Source organism: Triticum aestivum, chromosome 3D (genome assembly GCF_018294505.1).
Source record: "Triticum aestivum cultivar Chinese Spring chromosome 3D, IWGSC CS RefSeq v2.1, whole genome shotgun sequence".
In the NCBI taxonomy this organism is placed as follows: domain Eukaryota; kingdom Viridiplantae; phylum Streptophyta; class Magnoliopsida; order Poales; family Poaceae; genus Triticum; species Triticum aestivum.
This window is the reverse complement of record NC_057802.1, coordinates 425,114,393-425,131,028: the sequence shown is the minus strand read 5'-3', so window position 1 is coordinate 425,131,028 and position 16,636 is coordinate 425,114,393. Positions and strand designations below refer to the sequence as shown.

The window sequence follows — 16,636 nt, the reverse complement described above, 5'->3', positions numbered from 1 at the left end:
ATGTTACATCACAGATTCCGTTACATACCTGTCCGACGAGTTCCTTACACCGTTCATCATCTTCTTTCTTCTTTCTTATTCTGTTTCCTCTTAGCTTCCTGTTCTATTTCCTCCTCTTTTTCCATATTTATTTTTCTTGTGCAATTACTTTCCTTTACGTGATGTGGACCCATCCCTTCATCCTGTCCTACCTTTTCGCAAATTCATGTCATTGTTCTTCCCCTGAAAATTTGCTACTTTTTTTGCCAACTTTCGATTTTCTCCTCTTAAATATTAATCCTTCTATTCTTTACAGTTGCATGCTTATATTGTGAAATATTAATTTGTTGAAAGACTTCGTTGCCTTCCTCATGAAATTTCCCCTACCAGATATCATTTCCATTTCGTCCTTCAAAGTGCACTGTTTTTTCTATGATTTGATTTCATTTCTAGTCCTAACATTTTGATTCTTGTTCTACGAAGTTATAGTCTACGAAACAGACTTTTCTTTTTTCGAACCAACCTGTGGTTGGATGGTTAGACGGACTGTGGTATCCCCAGCCCACCAGGGTTCAAATCCTGTGCTCGCATTTATTCCTGGATTTATTCCAGGATTTCCGGCAATGCACATTCAGTGGGAGGAGACGTTCCCGTTGACGACGAGATGCCTACGGTAACTTCGTAAATTTCAAGATGATATACCGGCTCAGTCTTTCGGAGGTGCTCATGGGTAGGGTGTGCGTATGTGTTCATATGGGTGAGTGTATGCGTGTGTATATAAGCGCTTGCATCTGTACCGTGTTAAAAAAAAAGCAGACTTTTTTTCTTCTGGAACTTACCTAGTAGCTTCAGTTTTGTAGTACGTAGCAACTTGTGCCCATTCTGCTGCTTAAATTTCTAAAAACTTATTACTGCAAATAGCCAACAAGTCGTGCAGCCGAGGTACCTAAAATTAATTTTTGTGGTCTGTAGTTCGCAGACGCCTCAACTTCTTTCTCGCTCTTCTTTTCCCCTCATCTTATTTCTTTCTACTATTATTCTGTAGATCTACTCTCTTCATACTTCTACTGGACGTTGCTGCCATTGCTTGTCGGATGTCGATGATGACAATCATCGACGAGCACTGCAACTACTGCCGGTGGTACGTCCCCCTTGCAAGTCGCGCTACAGAAGAAAACCCCAATGGACCTCAATGCAAATCATGAAATGGAGGTAAATCTCCATGTATCCTTAATCTCGTTCAAATCAGGTCCGAGTACTTTTCTTTTACTAAACCGGTTGTTGGCACTTTTCTAATGCCCAATTTCTAACGACTTCAGCGGCTTGTGCGACGAGGACAACATTCTGAAGAACAACTACCTTTCCCTCTTTTTTCCACCAAACTGTAAAGAAAGAAAGGCAAGTTTGAAATATTTATTCGAATCTTGTTCATCAGATGTCTAATTTATTAGTTAGTTAATTATATTTTTTTCATAACTATGTGCTCCCTTATTGACTGGACACGATGTATATCCAATATTCTTTCAATTGCCTCTAATTATTTCATTATGTTTCCAAAGTTTTGCCTTTTAGACCAACCCACATGTCCTTTTAGTATGTCCTGATTTCATACAGACTTCAACATAGAACTCGTACCAACATTTTACGGACCAATACCTAGGGATACATAAATTCTGTTTGGATACCAATTTCATATTCATGTCTACCTATTTGTAATTTTCATGTTTTGTCACATGACACATTGTTATCTGAAGTATAGTCTTTTAGAAAATAATATCACGAACATACAATCTTCTTTCTGTAAGAATATTCAGTTCATAATTCTCTGTAAGAATACTTGGCTTTTTCTTCCATTTTTCTCAGGCTATCCCCTGCTTTGCAAGAAATGATTTCTTAAAACACATCAACATTATGAGATATGTTTTAACTCAAGTTACATCTTTGCTTGAGACAAAAGAAGGATTCGATTTTGTTGTCGATGTCACCAATAATCAAGAAAAAACATATTTCATCGGCAACTCTTGGAGAGAGTTCTTATATGTGTACAACCTGAACCTGGGATTTCATAAGGAGATGGACCTCACTTTGTGTGTTAAAAATGATGTCAGTTCTGTATATTATTTTGTTTGTGCGTTTATTTGCACTGATGGCGACTTTTGATGCCTAGTGTATGTAATCTGCTGTCTGGTTGTGCTTTATTATCATGGGTGGCGAACTTTGATGTCCAATGGATGTACTATGCCGTAATTTCTTTATCGTATAGTCTAGATTTATTCTTAGGACATGTACAAAGGTTCTATCTTAGCAATGCCACATAGGATAAATGATGAGGTGGAGGAGAGAGAAGTCATAAGAAAAGGTTTGTCTTCTCTTATTTAAGAGAAGACAAGAGATGATTTATTAGCACAATATGTCTCACCACGTTTTTAGGAATAACTAGTTATTGAAGATAAGGCTAAGAGATAACCCATTATAGACATTTTTTTTGTCATCTCCAAATTACATACAAGACTTAAGATAAGACTATTTTATCAACCATTGTACATGACCTTAGTTACTACTCCCTCCGTTCCTAAATACTTGTCTTTCTAGGCATTTCAACAAGTGACTACATACGAAGTAAAATGAGTGAATTTACACTCTAAAATATGTCTACATACATCCGTATGTGATAGTCATTTGAAATACCTAGAAAAACAAGTATTTAGGAACGGAGGGAGTATAATCTTCGGCGGAGGCCAACGGGTCAGAACATTATCTGTTTGTCATCAGTATAAAAAAAAGAGAAACAAAACGAGCAACCAATATCTTGCTATATATGGGCCGAAATGAGTATTGGGCCCATATTGGACTTCATGGGCCCAGGTATGGCCTCCTCCGCTAAAACCCTAACAAACCCCTCACCCCTCGTCGCCGAAACCCTTCCTCGCCCCCGCCCCCGCCCCCAAACACCCATCGCCATGCGGCCACCGAGAGGCGGCGGAGGTTTCCGCGGACGCGGCGGCGACCGAGGTGGCCGCTTCGGTGGAGGCGGCCGCGGCGGCGGCGGTAGGGGCCGCTTCGGTGGAGGCGGCGGCGGGTTCCGCGACGAGGGCCCTCCAGCCGAGGTCGTCGGTGCGTGGTTTCTTTCAAGTCCTAACTGTCCGAGCCCTCTTCTTTTCGAGACTCCGGTGAGTTTGATGTCTCTTGTTTTTTTGTTTGTTTATTATGCAGAGGTGTCGACGTTCCTGCACGCCTGCGAGGGGGACGCGGTAACGAAGCTGACGAACGAGAAAGTGCCCTACTTCAACGCGCCCATATACCTCCAGAACAAGACCCAGATCGGCAAAGTCGACGAGATCTTCGGCCCCATCAACGAATCAGTAAGCGCTTCCTTCCCCTCATCATCAATATAGTGCCTGCAAAGTTTTGACCAACTGGTCCATCTGTTGTTAGGCAGGATTTTTTGCTCGGTTGGAGCTAGCAGTTTACCACTTCAAATTTAGAGTCTTGAATCTCAAGGCATGTGAGAACTGAGTTTGGTTCTCCATTTAGTACAGTTGAAAATGTTTGTTTTGGCTGTGTGGCAATGCCGTAGCGTGTTTAATAATTAGGTGCAACTTTTAAGATGACTGAATGCCTTACCTGATTGTTTTTTTACCTCTGTTGTTACCATTGCTCTAAATTTTAGGTCTGCTCATGCTGCATATCTTATAAGTTTGTATCGTCTGTAGTATCATGCTGCATATCTTATAAGTTTTGTATTGCCTGTAGTATTTCTCGGTCAAGATGTTCGAGGGAGTCATTGCAACATCTTACAACGAAGGTGACAAGTTCTTCATTGACCCCATGAAGCTGCTGCCCCTCTCACGCTTCCTGCCGCAGCCAAAGTAATGATCTGTTTACCTGTCATTTCTTTTGCATTATTTACTCTTCAGTCTTGAATATGGAACTTAGCAACATGTCTTTTCATGGCTAACTCTTATTCAGTTCGTAGTGTATTGATAAGTTTGAACTGACTACGTTCTTCAAACTTGAAACCATCAGTGTCAAAACTCTTGCAGACAGTCTGTGTGAAAGAGGTTATAGGATTTTCCTAAGTCAAAACTTTGCTAAGTTTGACCAAGTCTGTATAAAAATATCAGCAGCATTCTTAGCATTAGTATGAAACGAAGGGAGTACCATTAGTGTACATGTGGAAAATGCATATGAGAAACCAAATAAAGTGTTCAGCATTTGTCTAGTTACAGCTTGATAACTTGTTAGTTGTTTGATAGTCTTTTGCTTTGCTTGTTGTATATGCAGGGGCTCGACTCCAAGAGGTGGTGGTCGCGGTGGAAGAGGTGGTGGTCGCGGTGGATTTGGTGGCCGTGGTGGATTCCGTGGAAGAGGTGCACCAAGGGGTCGTGGACCTCCCAGGGGTGGAGGGCGTGGTTTCAGAGGACGAGGCAGATTCTAGGATGTAGTTTTTAGTTTGCTGTTTGTTGAAACATGATGCTCTACATTATCTGTTCAGCTGGAAACATTATGCTAAGTCAGCTGCGAGCGCACTTTGTGTGGAAGTTGATTCAAAGTGCACTCCCAGGGGTGGAGGGCGTGGTTTCAGAGGACGAGGCAGATTCTAAGATGTAGTTTTAAGTTTGCTGTTTGTTGAAACATGATGCTCTACATTATCTGTTCAGCTGGAAACATTATGCTAAGTCAGCTGCGAGCGCACTCTGTGTGGAAGTTGATTCAATATTTGTATGAATGAAATGTTGTCAAGTGTTGAGTTAATGTTGGTGTATCATAATTACTTGTAAAGGTGCTTATATAGTGATAACATTCTCGATATTGGTATATTATCCGATTAGTATGCCGCAATTTGGTGATGCGATATCAGTGTGTGTGTACAAGTAGTTTTACATGCTGTCCTGATGCGCCGGCCTGGTTGCTTTCTGTGCAATCATCATCAACGGAGCCGTCGTCATCATCTAAATGTGGCGCGTAATTTTAAGACAGCAACAATTTTATGAGTGACATCTAATATTGTGATCCACCACAAAGACAGCAACAATCCGGACTGGTATTCTGTGACATCTAATATCAGGGCCTTCAATTTGTTTTCCCGTGGCGCGTAAAACTACTGTCCTAATGGAGCCGTCGTCTATCATCTAATTTTTCTTCGGGGAAAGCACCAGTGTCCAGTCCTTGCGATTGAACTGCCATCTTCAGTGTGTGTACAAGTAGTTTTACATTGCATAATACAGTACACTAGAGGACTGCGGTGGAGGATGCGCCAGCTCGGTGCCGTGCAGGCAGCGGCGGACCCAGGAATTGAAGTTAGCCGGGGCGAACATTTAACGTCTAATTTTTTTGGCACAAATGCAACTCTATTCAACCAAAACTCATACTCCCTCCGTTCCTAAATACAAGTCTTTTTAGAGATTCCTATACGGACTGCATACGAAGCAAAATGAGTGAATCCACATTCGAAAACATGTCTATACATTCGTATGTATTTTGTATTGAAATCCCTAAAAAAAGATTTATATTTGGGAATGGAGCAAGTATCATTCAACAACAAAAGAATAAAAAAGATTTTAAAAACTAGTAAACTGCTAACGTGGATTCTTGTTGCTTGAAATGCTCACTTATTCACAATATGATCCCATTTCAATTTCCAAACGAGCTACAAAATTGATTGGGGAACGGCTGGGTCTGGCTAGGTCGAGGGGAACGGCTGGAAGCGATTTCTCTATCGATTGGGAATTTCCTTCTCTGTCGTTCATCAATTGCAGTACAGATCGATTGGGCACTTGGGCCTGTACAGTGGGCTGTAGTAACTATAAAATGTAGCCCAGTCCACTAGCGGACCAGCCCAAATCTCTGAAACAGAGAAACAGCGCCACCGGAGGAAAGATAAGTAGATGGGGTTCGATACTCCGCTGCCGGCGACCCGGGGCGGCCGCCCCAGCTCGCCCCAATGGTGGGTCCGCCACTGCGTGCAGGCGCTCCTCGAGGTGTCTTGCTGCTCGGCAGCCCCCTCGCAATCCCACGACTCGTCAGTATGCTCAGCTGCCATTGCATCTGGGAAGTTACATCCTTGTCATGTTTAGACAAAAATGAGCCTGATATCGACAAATATATTTCCATTCATTAAAACGAGTCTAGTAAATTGATTCTTCCGTTGAAAGAGCTACACGATAATTGTTTGCAGGATCAACGAGGAGCCAGCGGCAGATTCATCTTAGGTGATATCTTCTTATATGTGGATCCACCAGACACAGTTTGTCAGCACCTTTATGATTGACAAAACCTTCTGGTTGCATCATATACAACTCTTCTTTAATAAATCCATTAATGAATGCAGTTTTGACGTCCATTTGCCAGATTTCATAATCATAAAATGCTGCAATTGCTAACATGATTCGGACAGACTTAAGTATCGCTACGGGTGAGAAAGTCTCATCGTAGTCAACCCCTTGAATTTGTCGAAAACCTTTTTACGACAAGTCGAGCTTTGTAAATAGTGACATTACCATCAGCGTCCGTCTTCTTCTTGAAGATCCATTTATTCTCAATGGCTTGCCGATCATCGGGCAAGTCCACCAAAGTCCACACATTGTTCTCATACATGGATCCTATCTCAGATTTCATGGCCTCAAGCCATTTATCGGATAGCTTCTTCATAGTTCGAAGGTTCGTCGTGGTCTAATAACATGACTTCCACGACATGATTACCGTACTACTCTGGTGCGGAACGTGTTCTGGTTGACCTACAAAGTTCAGTAGTAACTTGATCTGAAGTTTCATGACCATCATCATTAGCTCCCTCTCTAGTTGGTGTAGGCATCAAGAAAACGGTTTTTTCTGATGTGCTACTTTTCAATTCGAGAGAAGGTACAATTACCTCATCAAGTTCTACTTTCCTCCCACTCACTTCTTTCGAGAGAAACAACTTCTCTAGAAAGGACCCATTCTTGGCAACAAAGATCTTGCCTTCGGATCTGTGGTAGAAGGTGTACCCAATAGTTTTCTTAGGGTATCCTATGAAGACACACTTTCCGATTTGGGTTCGAGCTTATCAGGCTGAAGCCTTTTGACATATGCATAGCATCCCCAAACTTTAAGAAATGACAGCTTAGGTTTCTTGCCAAACCATAGTTCATACGGTGTCGTCTCAACAGATTTAGATGGTGCCCTATTTAACGTGAATGCGGTTGTCTCTAATGCATATCCCCAAAATGATAAAGGCAAATCGGTAAGAGACATCATATAACGCACCATATCTAATAAAGTACGGTTACGACGTTCGAATACACCATTACGCTATGGTGTTCCAGGTGGCTTGAGTTGTGAAACAATTCCACATTGTTTTAAATGAAGGCCAAACTCGTAACTCAAATATTCACCTCCACGATCAGATCGTAGAAACTTTATTTTCTTGTTACGATGATTCTCTACTTCATTCTGAAATTCTTTGAACTTTTCAAATGTTTCAGATTTCTGTTTCATTAAGTAGATATACCCATATGACCTAAACATCATGCAGAGACACCAATATGACCTACCTCTCAATTCGAAGTTTGGTATGCTACATCCTAAGTGCGAAGGGGTCATGGGCCAATCGCCCTAAGCACTCCTGCATGTTGCGTGGACGACCAGGATCAATCCTGGCTACCTCTTTATACAAAGCAGGTGCTTACGCGGACCACCCTGGCGCGTGCCGCTCAATTGTGACGTGTGTAGAGCTTTCGGAAGAATCGTACGATGCCGAGGGCCCATACTTATTCCCGCGTGGTGGTTAGTACGAAAAGGCCAGAGGCCTACAGATCACATATCCAAACCCGTTAATGTCTTGGGAGCACGGGGAGACGATCAGTGATCCTGTCGCCTTGTCTCGAGGACTTACGACAAGGGTTAGGCCCGTCCCTCTCTAAGCGATCTGCCTGCCTGGCTGTGCCTCATAATTATCTCGTAGGTACCCTCCAGGTCAACCCGACTCACAAGAAACCATCGGGAACTCAGGTCCACCTCTGCCGGGGGTGGTACCACCTGTCCCTTTAGTCGCGCGGAAATAGTAGACAGGGAACGGGTAAGGGTAAAAGTGTGTCCGTGTTCTTCAAAAGTGTGTCCATGTTCTTCAGAAATTATCTCATGTGCAGCCTTCTTAGTTATGTCTTTATAATAGCATACCAAACTTCTGTGGATCGTCATTAATGAATGTGAATAAGATTGGACTGCATACATCAACTTACAATATGATGCGCACATCGTTCTTGTTTACATAAATAAGCTTAAGTAGCACCTAGGTTTTTAGCAAAGATCATGATAAGTTTCTCTAGAAAGAAGTGAGTGGGAGGAAAGCAGAACTTGATTAGGTAATTGTACCTTCTCTCGAATTGGAAAGTAGCACATCAGAGAAAACCGTTCGCGTGATGCCTACACCAACTAGAGAGGAAGTTAATGATGATGATCATGAAACTTCAGATCAAGTTACTAATGAACTTCGCAGGTCAACCAGAACACATTCCACACCAGAGTGGTACGGTAATCCTGTCCTGGAAGTCATGTTATTAGACCACAACGAACCTTCGAACTATGAAGAAGCTATGATGAGCCCAGATTCCAATAAATGGCTTGAGGCCATGAAATCTGAGATAGGATCCATGTATGAGAACAAAGTGTAGACTTTGGTGGACTTGCCCGATGATCGGCAAGCCACTAAGAATAAATGGATCTTCAAAAAGAAGACGAACGCTGATGGTAATGTCACTATCTACAAAGCTCGACTTATCGCAAAAGGTTTTCGACAAATTCAAGGGGTTGACTACGATGAGAATTTCTCACCTGTAGCGATGCTTAAGTCTGTCCGAATCATGTTAGCAACTGCAGCATTTTATGATTATGAAGTCTGGCAAATGGACGTCAAAACTGCATTCGTTAATGGATTTCTTAAAGAAGAGTTGTATATGATGCAACCAGAAGGTTTTATCGATCCTAAATGTGCTGACAAAGTGTGCAAGCTCCAGCGATCCATCTATGGACTGGTGCAAGCATCTCGGAGTTGGAATATACACTTTGATGAGGTGATCAAAGCATATGGTTTTCTACAGACTTACGGTGAAGCCTATATTTACAAGAAAGTGAGAGGGAGCTCTCTAGCATATTGTTGATTGGAAATGATATAGAATTTCTGGATAGCATAAAAGGATACTTGAATAAGAATTTTTCAATGAAAGACCTCGGTGAAGCTGTTTATATATTGGGCATCGACATCTATAGGGATAGATCAAGACGCTTAATAGGACTTTCACAAAGCACATACCTTGACAAAGTTCTGAAGAAGTTCAAAATGGACCAGTCAAAGAAAGGGTTCTTGCTTGTGTTGCAAGGTGTGAAATTGAGTCAGACCCAAAGCCCGACCAGGGCAGAAGATAGAGAGAAAATGAAAGGCATTCCGCATGCCTCAGCCATAGGTTCTATCATGTATGCTATGCTGTGTACCAGACCTGATGTGTGCCTTACCATAAGTTTGGCAGGGAGGTACCAAAGTAATCCAGGAGTGGATCACTGGACAACAGTGAAGAACATCCTGAAGTACCTAAAAAGGATAAAGGATATGTTTCTCGTTTATGGAGGTGACGAAGAGCTCGTCGTGAATGGTTACGTCGATGCTAGTTTTGACACTGATCCAGATGACTCTAAGTCACAAACCGGACACGTATTTATATTGAATGGTGGAGCTATCAGTTGGTGCAGTTCCAAGCAGAGCATCGTGACAGGATCTATGTGTGAAGCGGAGTACATAGATGCTTCAGAAGCAGCACATGAAGGAGTCTGGATGAAGGAGTTCATATCCGATCTGGGTGTAATACCCAGTGCATCGGGTCCAATGAAATCTTTTGTGATAACACAGGAGAAATTGCCTTAGCGAAGGAATCCAGGTTTCACAAGAGAACCAAACACATCAAGAGACGCCTCAACTCCATTCGTGAAAAGGTCAAGGATGGAGACATAAAAATTTGCAAAAATACATACGGATCTGAATGTAGCAGACCCATTGACTAAATCTCTTCCGCGTGCAAAACATGATCAGCACGAAGACTCCACGGGTGTTAGATTCATTACTATGTAATCTAGATTATTGACTCTAGTGCAAGTAAGAGACTGATGGAAATATGACCTGGAGGCAATAATAAAGTTGTTGTTATTATATTTCATTATTCATAATAAAGGTTTATTATTCATGCTAGAATTGTATTGACCGGAAACTTAAATACATGTGTGGATACATAAACAAATACCGTGTCCCTAGTGAGCCTCTACTAGACTAGCTCGTTGATCAAAAGATGGTTAAGGTTTCCTAACCATAGACATGAGTTGTCATTTGATAATGGGATCACATCATTAGGAGAATGATGTGATGGACAAGACCCACCCATTAGCTTAGGATATGACCGTTCAGTTTATTACTACTGCTTTCTTAATGTCAAATACATGTTCCTTCGACCATGAGATCATGCAACTCCCGGATACCGGAGGAATTCCTTGTGTGCTATCAAATGTCACAACGTAACTGGGTGGTCATAAAGATGCTCTAAAGGTATCTCCCAAGGTGTCTGTTGAGTTGGCATGAATCGAGATTGGGATTTGTCACTCCAAGTATCGGGGAGGCATCTCTGTGCCCTCTCGGTAATACACATCACAAGAAGCTTGCAAGCAAAGTGACTAAGGAGTTAGTTACGAGATGATGTATTACAGAACGAGTAAAGAGACTTGCCGGTAATGAGATTGAACTAGGTATGAAGATACCAACGATCGAATCTCGGGCAAGTAACATACCGACAGACAAAGGGAATTACATATGTTGTCATAAGGTTCCACCGATAAAAGATCTTCGTAGAATATGTAGGAACCAATATGGACATCCAGGTCCTGCTATTGGTTATTGACTGGAGAGGTGTCTCGGTCATGTCTACATCATTCTCGAACCCTAAGGTCCGCACGCTTAACGTTCATTGACGATATAGTATTATATGAGTTATGTGATTTGGTGATCGAATGTTGTTCGGAGTCCCGGATGAGATCACAGACATGACGAGGAGCTCTGGAATGCTCTAGAGGTAAAGATCGATATATAGGACGATAGCATTTGGTCTCCGAAAAGGTTTCGAAATGCACCGAGTATTCATCGCGTCAACGGAAAGGGTTCCGAGAGACCTACGGGGAGTATATTGACCTAATGGGCCAAGGGGATAAACACAGCAGCCCACAAGGGGCTGGCGCGCCCTCTCCCTAGCCGCCGGCCCTATAGGAAAGGAAAGGGGCGGCGGCTAAGGCAAGGAGCAGCCCCCCTCCTACCTTCTCCTCCACCCCCTAGGAAGAAAAGGGGGGCGTCATAGGGCAAGCGCCCAAGAGGGGCGGCCGGCCTCCTTAGGCGTGCCTTGCTGCCTCCCCTTTCCCATCTATATATATAACAGAGCTATTCTGTTACTATGGTGTCTATAGGGCCCGATCTGCACAAACCTCCCCACGCCCCGATCAAAAACTAAGAAAACAGACAAAGCCCACCCAGAACCCACGCACATCCACTCCTTTCTCGCACAGCACCGCCCGCCCCTCCCTACCCACGCGCTGCCGCTGCCGGCCGCTAGCCCCTCCCTACCCACGCGCTGCCGCCATCGGCCGCCCTCCCCTCCCTACCGACGCGCTGCCGCCGCCGGCCGCCCTCCCCTCCCTACCGACGCGCTGCCGCCGCCGGCCGCCCTCCCCCATACCCACACGCCGCAGCCAGCGCCGGCCGCCCATCCCTACCCACGCTCCGTCGTTCTCCATAGCCCAGCCAGCCTCCTCCCCCCGCCGTCACGCACCTCCTGGCCGGAGCTCCCCACTGCACGGCGCGCCGCCGCGCCCTGCGCACCACCACCCATCCCTCACCGTTGTTGCCCGCCAAGATCCAAGGCAGGGGATCTGGCCAGTCTCTCCTGCTCCCTTTGTCAGCCCCCCAAGCTCGTTGCTCGTCGGCCACCAGCTCCATCCAGGGACCCCCAGAGTTCCTACTGCGACGCCTCAACCTCCTGCTCTTCCATGGATTATTGCCATCCACCACGCCATCAGGAACACGATTGGTGAGAAAACACCTTCGTGCTTCTCCCCTCCCACTCTCTAGTTCACATACTGCCATCCATGGAGGCCATTTTTCTTGTAATCTAGATTTTTGATCCAACAGAAAGTTCAGGAGTTCTTCAGGGGACTGCTCATAGATGCAAACTACAATTCACTTGGGGGATGCTTTGTTGTGATGAGTATAACAAGTGTGATAGTGACAATTTTCAAAAACTTTAATAGTTCAAGTACATAAGAAAACATAAGTCCACTCTATAAAAACGACAATAGACGCAGAAAGTTCAGTTTTGCTATATACGATTGGTAATTCAGATGTGTTTTTTTGTGGTTTAGATGTCGGCAGTAAACTATGCAAACAATTTAAAAGTACTCAAGTCCAACTTGCAAACCAGTAGCAGTCCTATAGTGCAACATGCATCAAATTCAAAAAAATAGCAAACCTGACTTGAAGCAAATTGGCATCTGGTTGTTTATTTTGTAGCTCATCGTTTCTAATGTAAGCAAATGCTTCTATTCTAATCCAGTTGTCTTTTTAGCTCGCTTTTTCTAATATAATGTTAAAAGTCCACTAGATGAAAAATTCTGTGTGTTAGCTAGATCAGTACTAGTGCTCATCAGTACGACAAGCAGCAGTACTGATCAATACAATTTACACAAATACTAGTACTGATCAGTACTATTCTTAATGTTAAGAGTAACATCCATATAGGAAAAATGCTTCTATTATAACACACAATTTTTTGGAAAAAAGAGCACTAGTACTGTTGCGTCGTACTGACAAGGATGCCGTCTACAATTTTGAACTTATTGTTGAGTCGTACTAGTACTGATGAAAATGGGAAGCAAGTGTCACATGAATCCTCAATTAAATGGGAAGCAGGGCTGCAATGAGACCCTGGAAAATCACTATTTATTCTATCCTTTGTTCTTAGAAAAACATGGAAACATTTCTCTGTGTGTTAGAATATCAGTTCATGTAGAGAAGAATATGTTTCCTATTTGAAAAATTAATACATTATTATCAGTTCAATGTGTATTTTGTCTTTAGTTCATACAGAACAACCGTAAAAAATATTTTGATGTGTGTTAGAGTTTGACTTTATATTATATGGCAGCCCACTCCCTCCGTGATTGCACAATAGTTTGGCAAGAAAATTCACATCAGTTCAGGGACGCCCGCATCATGGCCTCACCGTGCCACCGCAATCTCTCCTTGATAACGCCACCGGACGAGTGCCTCCTCACTTAAAAGATGCATAGCTACTAGCCATAGGAACTTAATTCTTCAATGGTTGCAAACTGGTAATGTTCTTCTCCTTAAAAAATTTCTTTTGATTTTTCTATAGGTCTTCCCCTGTGGCTCCTGCCCTTCCTCCGACGTCATCCACTTTGAAGACACCGACGCACCCCATCAGGTGGTGGAGCAAGCATGGGGGAAAAAAGGACTCGCATCCCGCCGTCGCGCAAGCCCTACTTCCCGCTGGTGGCCATCTCCACGTAAGTTCGATCTGGGCACTGCCCTGCTCATGCAACCCATTGTCGCCGGCAGCCGCTGCGGTCCCGTGCCTGGCACTCTCTGTGCGCACTGCCCAGGCCATTCACTGCCTCCACACAAGGCCGTTTGACGACGCAACTCTCAAGCAGATCACCCTTACCAGCACAAAGCCGTTCACCTCCGCCACAAAGGGAGTTGCTATTTCTTTTTGCTGATGCTCATGCAAATCTCATGCTACTTATGTGCTAAATTTGATGCTCTATAGTTGCTAGTCGAAATGCCTACGAGAACCAAACTATTTTGATAAAATTTGATGTTGTTGTTCCTATATTCTAGATGAATTTTGACCATACAATTTTGCTACAGCGGGGGATGCTTAGTTCAGTTCAAAGACATTATCATGTGATCATGGATGAGAGTCAGAGTCATCACGCATCCAATTTCTTTTGTTCAGTTCAAAAGCTAAAAATTATTTCAGTTCAATTCTTGATGTCGTCTTCCTGGTTACTTCAAACGTATTCCTTGCTTTAATAGTTTTTGCACTTTCCTCCATTTTCATGTGACACTTGTTAGATTGCTCTCAGTATTTGATGTATTTCATGCAACACTTATTTGATTGCTCAAGAGAAGTGTTATTTATTAGTGAATTTTCTTTTAGTGTAGATGTTCAATATGTATTTATATCAACAGCCCGTAATGAACAGTACAATCTATGTGTTAAAACATAACAGATCAGTTCATTGTCAGTACAGGCTCTGAAACTGCTCAGTACAGGTTGGGGAACATTTTTGGAATCACATATATATAGCGGTTGCTTCCAAATGAATTTGTCGTTGCTAGTACATTTTTGGTAGCAGATGCTTCCAAGTGAATTGCCGTTACTACTATCTACGATGTTGCTGCCATGTTTTGTTTTTCTTTGAATTTACTATGTAACCACTACTCATGGTAACATCAAACAACAAATTTTATATGCCTGGCATGTTTGATCTGATTTGACTCCATGACCGTAGTGCAAAACAAAAAACTACAGTATCCTTGCTAGCTTGCAGCTGTAATTTTGATTGCACAGCAGTTTAATTGCATCGCCATCTCCTGGTGGGGCTTTGCTGCCGGAGCACCCTGGCCGTTCACAGCCACCACTCCAGGCCATTCAACGCCACCACCCCTGGCCGTTCATTGCCAGCAGCACCCTGGATCCCACCCCTCACCCTAGTTGTTTCAGTTATCGAGTGAGTTTCAGTCCAACTTGAGCTCCTTGAGATGATCATATAATTAACTTCAAAATTATTACATGGTCCATGTATTTTACAGAAAGTCCATGTAGTACTACATGGGAAGTACAAAAATTACTTCTAGTGAGAGTTCATTTAAATCTACAGGGTCCAGTCCCATATATCTTTTAACCAGGTTCATGGTGAAGCCCAGGGTGCTCGTCGGCGTTCACAAGAAGCAGGCCATCGAGAAGGAGCTGGGCGACATGGTGCAGCGGTGTGGCCAGTTCAACCACCTAGCTAATAGATCATGATTTTCTCTCTTTTGCCTATGTCTCTTAGTGTGTTACCCCTTCCTCTTTTCATATAGCGTATTCTGAACATCAGATGCTTTAAAAAATGTGTCGCGCAAGTTCAAGTATAGCTGCCGCAGGAGTTCAAAAATCTGAACAGTTTAAGCTCAACCCAATTTCAAGAACTGTTTCCTTTATAAATTGTTTGAAGTTTGTGATTTTGGCTCATGGCAGGAGCTCGTTGACGATGAAGGATGTGAAGCTTCACCACCATTCACAACTCCAGTATGGTCCAGTTCGTCATGAGGATTTGGAGCTTCAACTTTTCCAGTTCATCTTTCATATGCTTTTTAGTACATCTACTTCCTCATTGTAAGTCCAATTTCCCTTTTATGTTTCCAGCTTCCTATAGAACAAACGTGTGCTTGTGGTTAAGCATGAGAAATGAGCATCTGTACTGTCTCTTGGTTTATCAATTTGTAGAGCAAAACATGTACCAAAGTCATATTCTCAAAAAAGGCTCTTCTTTGCATCTTTCAGTGCTCACTTAGGTTGGCATCAAATTATTTGTTTCTTCCGATGCTGTAAAACTAGAATTTTGGGTATATCTTTTGGTGCATATTTCTGTCTGTATAAAACTTATATGTTACATTTTCTTGAGGGTGCATATTTCTGTCTGTATAAAACTTATATGTTACATTTTCTTGAGAAAAATGGATGCAACATTCACAACCGTTTTGGATAACTAAGTAGAATGACTAGTACTGAGAGCAAGTATTCTACAAATGTACATAGTATGATTTTATTAATGGATAAGGACATGAAATCATATCTTACTTCAAGTTTGAGCACACGACTATTTTGTATCTTTACTGTTTCTAATAGCAAGTTCTGCAATTGATCCGTCCAGATGGAAGAAGGAAATCAGTCCAACAGGTGCATCTAAAGTGACATGTCGTGCACCACCCACTCGTCCTCAAGCTGCTCGTCGTGTCATGCCGGCTTGCCATCAACCACAGTTGTGGCTCAACTCCCACGGTGCTTCCACGACCACCACACGCAGCCTCCCTCTATTGTTGCCCTCACCATGCTCTCCTGCGTATTGGCGGCCTCAACGAGCTGACTATGGTTGCCGCTCCTGCGTGCTGCAGTACGCCGTCGAGCTGGTCACCATTTATATTTTTGTTTTAAGTTCATTTGTGTTCTTGTTGTCAGGTCGCCTACAAATTTGTTATCGTTGTTAGTTCATGTGTGTTCTTGTTGTTAGGTCCTGTGCAAGTTTGTTATCAGTTCATGTGTATTGTGTTTCTTTTGTCGCTTCATTAGTACATATCCACCTACAGCCCGTTCAATGATGTAAGCCACACAAGTTCGAAAAGAAATGGATAAAACAATGGTGGTGGTGAAAAGAATACAACCCATTCAATGATGTAAGCCATGCAAGTTTGAAAGGATTCACATCAGTACAAACTCTAGAGGGCATGTATATTATTTGCCCCACGGAAATTCAAAATGGTAAAAGTTTAAGATGTAAAATGAGAGAAGTCCAGACCATCGTTGAAGTT

At 42.9% G+C, this 16,636-nt stretch overlaps 2 protein-coding genes across 9 annotated transcripts; both read left to right on the top strand.

The window, feature by feature from the left end:
• Window positions 1–2,855: 2,855 nt before the first annotated feature.
• LOC123079348 (putative H/ACA ribonucleoprotein complex subunit 1-like protein 1) lies at window positions 2,856–4,734 on the top strand. Its single transcript, XM_044502109.1, has 4 exons — window positions 2,856–3,093; window positions 3,193–3,341; window positions 3,733–3,848; window positions 4,264–4,734. The coding sequence occupies exons 1-4, from the start codon at window positions 2,940–2,942 to the stop codon at window positions 4,415–4,417; spliced, it is 573 nt and encodes a 190-aa protein (XP_044358044.1). The 5' UTR covers window positions 2,856–2,939; the 3' UTR covers window positions 4,418–4,734.
• A 6,739-nt stretch (window positions 4,735–11,473) lies between these two features.
• On the top strand, window positions 11,474–16,337 carry LOC123079347 (uncharacterized). 8 transcript variants are annotated; one of them, XR_006437949.1, is made up of 5 exons: window positions 11,476–12,071; window positions 13,416–14,796; window positions 14,993–15,055; window positions 15,306–15,443; window positions 15,982–16,337. XR_006437949.1 is itself a non-coding variant. In XM_044502107.1 (5 exons), exons 2-5 carry the CDS (start codon window positions 13,499–13,501, stop codon window positions 16,313–16,315), a joined length of 603 nt encoding a protein of 200 aa, XP_044358042.1. In that variant the 5' UTR covers window positions 11,481–12,071; window positions 13,416–13,498; the 3' UTR covers window positions 16,316–16,337. The 8 variants fall into 8 exon arrangements, 2 of the variants coding, with proteins under 2 accessions (XP_044358042.1, XP_044358043.1); XR_006437948.1 differs by having other exon boundaries at window positions 14,947–15,055; XM_044502107.1 differs by having other exon boundaries at window positions 11,481–12,071; window positions 13,416–13,566.
• The last annotated feature ends 299 nt before the right edge of the window (window positions 16,338–16,636 follow it).

What these genes read in the sequence shown, in the direction of transcription:
- LOC123079347 (XM_044502107.1), top strand. Translation starts at nt 13,499, where the DNA reads ATGGGGGAAAAAAGGACTCGCATCCCGCCGTCGCGCAAGCCCTACTTC. An exon ending in CCGCTGGTGGCCATCTCCAC is followed by an intron (nt 13,567 to 14,992) that starts GTAAGTTCGATC and finishes GGTGAAGCCCAG; the next exon opens with GGTGCTCGTCGGCGTTCACA. An exon ending in CTGGGCGACATGGTGCAGCG is followed by an intron (nt 15,056 to 15,305) that starts GTGTGGCCAGTT and finishes GGCTCATGGCAG; the next exon opens with GAGCTCGTTGACGATGAAGG.
- LOC123079348 (XM_044502109.1), top strand. Translation starts at nt 2,940, where the DNA reads ATGCGGCCACCGAGAGGCGGCGGAGGTTTCCGCGGACGCGGCGGCGAC. An exon ending in CCCTCCAGCCGAGGTCGTCG is followed by an intron (nt 3,094 to 3,192) that starts GTGCGTGGTTTC and finishes TTTATTATGCAG; the next exon opens with AGGTGTCGACGTTCCTGCAC. An exon ending in CGCTTCCTGCCGCAGCCAAA is followed by an intron (nt 3,849 to 4,263) that starts GTAATGATCTGT and finishes TTGTATATGCAG; the next exon opens with GGGCTCGACTCCAAGAGGTG.